The 9,137-nt window shown below is 51.3% G+C and overlaps 1 protein-coding gene across 1 annotated transcript; it reads right to left on the reverse strand.

Moving 5' to 3' along the window:
- Nucleotides 1–7,610: 7,610 nt before the first annotated feature.
- On the reverse strand, nucleotides 7,611–8,573 carry LOC310887729 (olfactory receptor 14A16-like; the record flags this gene model as incomplete). The annotated part of the gene is made up of 1 exon (XM_083813903.1): nucleotides 7,611–8,573. The coding sequence occupies one exon, from the start codon at nucleotides 8,571–8,573 to the stop codon at nucleotides 7,611–7,613; it is 963 nt and encodes a 320-aa protein (XP_083670029.1).
- Between the last annotated feature and the right edge of the window lie 564 nt (nucleotides 8,574–9,137).

A 9,137-nucleotide genomic window follows, 5' to 3' on the forward strand; every position in this document is an offset into this window, starting at 1 on the left:
GATGGGTGGGGATTCTCTGCTGAGGTCAGCTGTTCCTCAGGATCTCAGAAGGCAGCAGGAGGCCCATGGCTGTGCAGGTGAGTGTCAGGGCACTTCTGCCTGAGGGCTTGATAGGCCACCTCCAGGCACATGGCCGGTCTATGAGGGTGGCATTTTAGCTGTCATAAGGAACTGATGAGCCACTGGCACGCTGCAAGTGTGAGTCTTTATTTCAACATCATAGCTACTCTAGTGCCTATCAGAGGTTGCACAATGCTCTCTCCTGCCCATCAGAGAAGCTGAAAGGCCATCAGGAGATGCATGGCCTTGTAGGACGACAACGACTTTGCTTTTATTTTGTGGGTGTTGGGCGTCAAGGAGGACACCTTGTAGGTACGTTCTTATAAGGTGTCGCCTGTGCCTTAGAAGGTTTGAATCAAGCAGGAAGCAGTTGGCTTTGGTGGGGACTGCGAGGTCACTTCTGCCTCTGGAGCTGAGAGGCCAGCAGCAGGAGCATGGCTGGGCAAGGCACTGGGAGGTACCATTCTGTGAAGTATCTGCCAGGTCAACCCTTGCCTCCTGGCTGGCAGGTGGCCTTTTAGGCTCACATCTTCCAGTGTCTCTCACAGGCCAGCAGAAGGCACCTGGCTGGCATGGTGTTTGTGTGACGTCCTCTGCCTGAGTACCTGAAAGGCCCATGCAGAAGCTGCCTTGGATGTGGGTTTTCAAGTCTCTTGTGCCTGAGTACATGACCGGAGAGCAGCAAGCATGTGGCTTGGTTGTGTCTTTCTGAAGAGCTGAAAGGCCAGCAGGAAGGCCACATGGCTTGGAAGATTAAGGTGAGGTTCCTTCTGTATAGTCAGATAACAGGAAACAAGAAGGATGATTTAGCATGCCTTTTCTGAAGGATAGTCTGAAAGATGATGGAGCTTTTCTTGGTAGTTGGACACAGCATGTGAGAGAAAAACTAGGGAGGAAGAGATATCAATGAAGCTATGGAAACGCCAAGGTTGGACAACGGTAGGAAAGCAAGATGTGTGTTTGTATCCTGAAGGGAAATGAGAACAGGTGTGGGACATCATAGGACAGCCAGTGGTAGAGATGGACAATGGTACTGGCAAGGTGAGAGTTAGCCAAGAAAACAACGGTCTTGTCCCCTTGACTATGGCAGGTCTCTCTGCCACCAGGGCCTGGGAGGAGACGTTGTCCTCTTAGCAATTGGGGTTCGTCTCCTCTTTGCACTTCCTGACAGAGGCCAGGAGGTTTCATACCACTGTCTTTCACTTGGCACTGCATACCACACATCCCACCGATGGAGGAAGAGTCTGGAGCTTCACATGAGGGGCAGGGCCTCTCTGCCCAGAGCTGCAAGCAAGGCTTGGTCTTTCTGCTTGATGAAACAAAGCCAGCATTTTCTCAGCCTCAGAGACACCTGCACAGGGCCTTGGCCTACCTGTAATCATGGCCCTCAATTACCTGCCCTAAGGAGTCCATGGGGCTTTGTCAGTAATAGCCTTCAGTGGGACCAATCAGTGCTTTGAAGAACTTTGGGGTTTGGCTTCTGACTTTGGCTTTCTGAGAGATTTCATCAGTCTCCTCTCAGGAGATGAAGTTGATAAAGTTGTCAGCAACTACACCTTGGGGCTTACTTAGATACAGAGAGGCCTAAGAGTCTCTTAAGGAGGTCTGGACAGGTAGGAGAAGTTTGACACTGTACAGACAACCTTGCTCCTCACCTCCCCAGCTCTCACCATTTCCTCATTGATCCCCTAGGACTTGTATCACTTCTCCTGACATCGGACTTCTCCACTGAAGTCTGCAGTTGCACCTTGTAGTTCCTTTGTCCCAACTTCCTCCTGCTTTCCTTAGAGAACAGGCTGCGCAGAGGTAGACAACAATGATTCTTAACTGCAAGCAAACCAAAATAAAGTATGATGAAGCTCATTAATCAATGAAGCACACTGATCAATTGCATGCTAGCTCTAGGTTGTATGTAATGAGGCTCACCTCCCACAAGGGATGGTCTCATCAACATTTTTTTCAGTCAGTAGACATGAAAGACTTTGTAAAAACATAGTTCAGGAGTTGTCCAAAGACAGCGTTAGAATACATAAAGGAAGTAAAAGCTATGAACTCCTTGAGGCTTAAAGCAGCAACTAGATCATATTATGATAGAGACATAGAATCTTAGAATCAATGAATGATACAATCTAGGAACGATTTAGGCTTGAAAAGGACTCTAGGATCATCTAGTACAATGCCCCTGCTATGGTCATGGGCATCTCTCAACACATAAGGCTGCTGAAAGGCCGTTCCATCCCAACTTTGAACACTTCCAGAGATGGGGCATCCACAACTTCTCTGGGAAACCTCTTCCAGTGCCGCACTACTCTCATCCTAAGATCTTTCTTCCTTATATCTAACCTATATCTACGCCCTTTCAGTTCAAAATCATGACCCCTTGTTCTGTCACTACAGACCCTGATAAATAAAATAAAATAAAATATAAAATAAAATAAAATAAAATAAAATAAAATAAAATAAAATAAAATAAAATAAAATAAATAAAATAATAAATAATAATAAATAAAATAAAAGTTTTTCTTTCTCATAAGCTCCCTTGAAATACTGAAAATAATAAGGTCTCTCTGGAGCCTTCTAATCTCCATGTTGAACAACCGCAACACTCTCAGACTTTCTTTGTAGGAGAGTTATTTCTTCCCTCTTATCATTGCCCTGTACTGTAGCCCCTCTAACTGGTCTATACCTTTCTTGCACTGGGGGCCCCACAATTGGATGCAGCAAGGCAAGTGGGGTCTGATGAGAGCAGAATGGAGGGGGAATCACCTCTCTGATGCTTCCTTGCAAAGAACCTGGTTTGCTCAATGCCAGCTGGCTAAATCCTTCCTCAACACAGAGCAGAGAAGAACTGAAACACAGGGCTGCTTTAGCTCACTGGAGATAACAATTTTAAGGGCTGTCTGATTCTCAACTTCTAGCAAACACAAAACACAGGATCATTGCTGGATGAACACTTGGACAGATGAAGATATTTCTCTGGAGGTTTATGGAGAGACAAAATTTTTCTGAGGCCTCTAGCTCATCAGCTGAGATTTCTCCACATGAGACAGCCAAGTGGGAGACATGAAGTAGAAAGGAACTTCTCTCCATCTCCACCATGGACATGGCCCCCGTGTAACATGTACAACCAAGGTTCCAAAGTACTGAGATGATGCAGCTGATGCACTGGGGGGTCCTTAGCAAAGGAATAATGTGGGAAGAGTGGAGTCCAGCTGGAGGAGAGATAGCATGTGGATAAGAAACTGTGAATAAAAATAGATGGGATAACCTGGACATTGGTTTCTGAGGCCATTTCTGATATTTCTGGGTATCTGAAACCTCTGCATTGATCAGAAGAGCATGGCATAAGCCTTCTAGGTGACTGTCGCACATTGCAGTGGCTGCAGGAAGTAGAAAAGACATGGACTGGGACAGCTGCTGTGCACTGCCTTGCACGGTGCTGACAAAGTGTCCTCCTCTTCCTTGATCACCACCAGGATAAGGAGTTCATGTATCCTTGGACATGGATCCTGTGCACTTACATTTCAGGCCGGGTGCCGAGTAAAGCGCCGCATGGTCAAAAAAGCCAAAAGTTCTGTGTTGGCATCAGCCTCTGAGCCAAGCGTTAATCAGGTGGGCTTTCCGTGTCCACTCTGTAATTGCTAATCTACTTGATACTATAGGGATGGACGAAAACACCACCTGTACTCATCCACTAACCATCCCAGTCCCCTAAAGTCCTGTTTGATAGCCTTCAGGCTTCTCTCTTCAATATTATCACTGCCAGTTTGGACTATCAAAAGTGGATATTAGTCAGAGGGGCGAACCAGGTTGGGAAGCTTTCTGGCAACATCCCTGACCCTGGCCCCAGGGAGGCAGCAGACCTCCCTATGGGTAGGGTCAGGCTGACAAATAGGGCCCTCTGTCCCCCGGAGAAGGGAGTCGCCTACAACGATTACCCTTCTATCCTTCTTGGTGGAGGCAGTCTTGAGGCGTGGAGTCGACCTCCTCGCCCTAGGTATCCTCCTGGGTAGACTTTCTACCTCATCTTCACCCGCCAGTCTCTCAAGCTCTAGGGCCTCAAACCTGTTGTGTACACACAGCTGGGAAGGTGGGGGTGGTGGGGGGGCGTCGCCTGCGAGGTCAAGCAGGGGCCTGTCTCCATTCCTCCTTAACTCCTAGGTGCCTGACAGGGAAGGGGGTCCACCCCCATTTGGGTTGTCTCACCCCAGTACCTCTCCTTCAGGCCCTGCAGGGAGTTGCTCCACCAGTCTATCTCCCGCTCACACTCCCTGATAGCCCTCAACCTCTCCACCTCCTCCCTGAGCTTTGCCACCAGGCGGACCAGGTCATCCACCTGCTCACACCTCACACACGGTGCCTCTGCCTCCCTCAGATGGCAGCAACAGGCTCAGACACTCCCTGCACCCAGAGACCTGAACTGCCGCATTGTTGGGCAGGCGGTCAGTCTGGGTGGTTACAGACTGTCTAGAGAGAGCAGTCTGCCTGGTGTAGACCATTGCAGCCCAGCTAGTGGTCGACAGCCGTTAGAGGAGTTGTTCGTATGGGTGGGGGGGGGAACGTTCTGCCATCTCTGACCCCCCTGCTCACCCTGCCTGCGCGAACTGCCGCGCAAACTGCTGCCCCCCGCCCTTCTGATGCGTCACGCCCTGTTTGCCTGCCCTGTTCGCTGCGCTCCTGGTCGCTCGCGCTCCCTAGGGGCTGCTTTTGAATGGCCGGGGAGGAGGCGCTGCTGGCTCCGCCTACGCCTCGTCAGCCTCCCTCCCGGGGGCTGCCGGATCCTGGCGGCTCCCTCGAGTGGCCTCGATGCTGGAAAAAAAGCCCTGCCTGTCCCTATCCCCCGCTCCACTGCAGAACGCGTCTGCCCCAGAGCCGATCACCTCGGCAAGTGGAGTAGAGTAGGAATGACCTTGAAATAAAGATTTACACTAGCTGCATGTCAGCAGTTCCTCAGTTGCTTATGAGAGCAAAAATGGTATCCTCATTGACCATCCATGTGCCTGAAGGTGGCCTATCAGGTCCTCAGGCAGAAGTGCCCTGACACCCATTTGCACAGCCATGGGCCTCCTGCTGCCTCCTGAGATCCTGAGGCACAGCTGACCACAGCTGACGACCCATTTCCTCCTTGAGCCCTATGACCTGACCAGGTCCATGTCACCTTACCTGCCTCCACCAAGACCAAGCAATTGCTACAGAAACTCTCAAGCCCTTCTCAGCCTCATGGGGCCAGGCAACTTGAGTTTTGTGATAAGAGTGCAGGAATGAGGGATTTGAGGATTAGGTATTCAAGACAGAGTTTAGGGATTAGATCTTGCATTCCATGTTTAGGGATTGGGCAGAGTCTTATAGGGAGGCTTTGGTGTTCTGCTTTGAGTACCCAGTCAGTGTTTAGGGTATGAGATAGATTTCTGGTTAGGCATTTATTATATGGTTTGTTATGGGACGAGGGTTGGTGTTAAGGCTGGCAGTTTAATGCTAGGGATTAAGGGATATGGATTATCGAGAGCAATGAGTTAAAAATGGAATGTGCTGATGTGGTGTGGGCTGGACTTCAAAGTAGGATTTGAGGTTGGGGATGAGAGCAGTGGATTCCTTTGAGTGTAAGGGATAGCATTTAGGGTAGCACCAGGTTTTCAGGTTCCTGGTTAGAAATATTGCCAGGAAATAAAACAAATATTTTTCCAGTGAGTCTTTTAGCAGCATCAGCCTTAACTGAACCCCTCTTACCTCTTCAAAATCTTTCTTTTCTGTTAGCCAAACCCCTCTTCCCTCCCCCAGATCTCCCACCTTTATTCTTCCAGCTTCCCCCTGGCCTCCTGTAACATGTCACCCTGTTGGGGGCAGCTTTCTGATGGCCTTTATGACCTCAGAGGCTCTGCCTCCCTGCTGTTGGCCAGCCAGGTGCTGGGACAGAAGTGACCTCACAGCCAGCATCCACAGGACCATAAGGAGCTGTTGTGCTCAGGAGGCCTCTTCCCAGCCCCCCCAGGAGCACCGGGCACAGGGGATGCCCTGCACAATCCCTCAGGTAGTCCGCCTGCCAACCAGCTCATGCTTCAGAAGGCCTCCCACACATCCGGAGTCATGTTCCCCATGCAGCCTTTAGCAAGTCCAGGGCATCCTGAAGGAAATGGCCACTGCTGTGTGGAAAATTTAATCAAGAACTTAATATATGTTGTAGGAGAGTGTTGAGAGCTCTGCAGAGAAGGAATTAGTGTGAAAGTCATGTTATTTGGCATTGGTCATATCCATATCCAGTGAACAAGGGCCCAGCCCAGACTGCACTGTGGTTCCCCCCAGCCTCTCCCAGGAGGCCAGCCCAGTCCAGACCCTCCCCAGCTCTCCACACCTCCCTCTCCTCTGTCCAGCCCAGCCAAGCCCAGCCCAGCCCAACAGAGGAACTGAGGCTGGGCTGGCCCTAAAGCAGAAAATGGAGAAGTGGAGGTCAAAGGCAGTGTCTCTGCTCCTGCCATCTGCAGGAGACTCCCCACCCCTGGGCATCCTGCAGCTCCCCAGGACAGCCCTGCTTCCCAGCACAGCACACTAAAACACTGCTGGCCCTGGGATCCTCAGGCAGCACTGCACACACACAGCGCCCTGCTCTGCTCCCGGGACACCCCATGTCCCACACAGCCTTGCCCCAGCCCACCACGTCTGGGCTGGCCTGAGCAGCCATTCCTGCAGACCCTGCCCATGTTGCCCACAGCCCCCGAGCTGGCGGTGCTGCTCTGCAGAGCTAGGGGGCTGTGGTGCGTGGGGCCGTGGGGGCACTCTGCAGGGCCGTGCTGGTCAGGCTGGGAAGGCAGAGCCAGCTGGTGGGGAGCACTGCCACTGACTGCCTCCCACACAAGTGGTTCTTTGGCCATGGAGGGTGCGCACAGACAGCCAGCCTTCTTCAGAGTCAGAGACTCATGGAAGAGAAACAAACGAAGCAAGAAGCCTCCTTTGAGTCCATCCCTTTGCAATATCCATGAGAGCAGCTTTGGGAGAAGAGCTGAGCCTTCAGACACTGCCCTCAGCACATCCCCTTTTATGCTGGAGATGCTGGTACAGAGCCAGCTGTGTTAGAGAAGTGCCCCTGGCCTGTCCCTGCCTGTGGACACAGGACTGCCAAACAGGCAGCACGGTGAGCAAGCGACAAGAGCAATCAGTCCTCACAGCAACAAAAGGGCTTTGAAGGAGAGCATGGGTGGTGAAGGAAAGCACTTCCAGACAGACCAAGCCCTGGGACTCCCTGACATTGCTGCTGTGCCAGGATTCTTTTTCCCTCCACCTCTTCACACAGCCAAGTGCCCCTGCAGCTCCACCACAGGTCTCTGAGGGAGGATCTCAGGCAAGCAAGTCATTGCCAGGTCCTTTCTATTATTTAAATACACAGAGAGCCTGGCTCCTTCACACCAGGTTCCTATGTCACAATAGACAGCTAGATACTGAAATGGAAGAGGATGAACAAATACATTTCTTATTCTATCATGAATAACGGAAATGAAATTTAAAACATAAAAATTAAAAAGCACCAAATATATTGGGTCTGAAGCTGTAATGTTACATTATGAGCAGTATGTAAAAGATGGGCAGTTTATTGCTTCAGAAAAATGTCCAGTCATCACTTTCCACACTGCATTCTTCAGCTCCTGGTTCCTCATGCTGTAGATGAGGGGATTCACTGCTGGAGGCACCACCGAGTACTGAACTGCCAGCAAAAGATTGAGGGAGGAGGAGGACATGGAGGGAGGTTTTAGGTAGGCAAATAAGCCAGTGCTGAGAAACAAGGAGACCACGACCAGGTGAGGGAAGCATGTGGAAAAGGCTTTGTGCCGGCCCTGCTTAGAGGGGATCCTCAACACAGCCCTGAAGATCTGCACATAGGAGAAAAGAATGAAAGCAAAACACCCAGATACAAAAGAGAAGCTAACAACAAGAAACCCAGCTTCTCTGAGGTAGTCATCTGAGCAGGAGAGCTTGAGGATCTGGGGAATTTCACAGAAGAACTGGTCCAGGGCATTGCCTTGGCAGAGGGGGAGGGAAAAGGTATTGGCAGTGTGCAGCACAGCGTTGAGAAAAGTACAGCCCCAGGCAGCTGCTGCCATGTTGACACAAGTTCTGCTGTCCATTATTGTCCCATAGTGCAGGGGTTTGCAGATGGCAATGTAGCGGTCATAGGCCATGATGGTGAGAAGATAAAACTCTGCTGCTACAAACACAAGAAACATGAAGACCTGGGTAGCACAACCTGCATAGGAAATGGCCCTGGTGTCCCAGAGGGAATTGGCCATGGCTTTGGGGACAGTGGTAGAGATGGAGCCCAGGTCGAGGAGGGCGAGGTTGAGGAGGAAGAAGTACATGGGGGTGTGGAGGCGGTGGTCGCAGGCTATGGCTGTGAGGATGAGGCCGTTGCCCAGAAGGGCAGCCAGGTAGATGCCCAGGAAGAGCCCGAAGTGCAGGAGCTGCAGCTTTTGTGTGTCTGCGAATGCCAGTAGGAGGAACTCGTTGGGGAAGCTACTGTTGGACATTTGCTGTCTCTGGGACCGGTCCATTGAGAAAAAAAAGAGAGAAAAGTTAGAGAAACTTCTCTGAGTAAAACCCACTCCTTCTCTCACCGAAATCACCACTCTCTGAGCTTGCATTTCAGCTATGGACATGACACTGCAGGGCAGGGACTCAGCCTCCTCGTTGTGTATCACACTGCAGGACACAGGCTCCTCTCTTCTGGAGGTCCAGCTGAGGAGGAGGTGGCTCATGCCCTAAAGCCCCTGAGGGCAGAGGCTGTGCTGGGTGTCAGAGGAGAGCAGGGGGTTGCTGCAGAGAAGGTGCCTGAACTGCAGGCCTGCCAGGGAGTGCCTGACTCCCTCCTCCCTTGGTGTTCCGGGCAGCAGCTCCCTCTCCCTCCCTGCCCAGGTCTCTGCTGCCAGGTACTGGCCCTGCTGGCAGCTGCTTCCCTGTCCCCACATCTCCTCCCTGCCATTGCTCACAGACTCTGTCCCACCAGCTGTGTGCTCAGGTCTGCCTTGCAGACACCTCCTGTCCCAGGACATATTTAAGGGACAACTCCCCAAGTTCAGAGTCTAAGGACCAGC

The sequence above is a fragment of the Anser anser genome (assembly GCF_964211835.1).
Source record: "Anser anser genome assembly, chromosome: 29".
NCBI lineage: Eukaryota > Metazoa > Chordata > Aves > Anseriformes > Anatidae > Anser > Anser anser.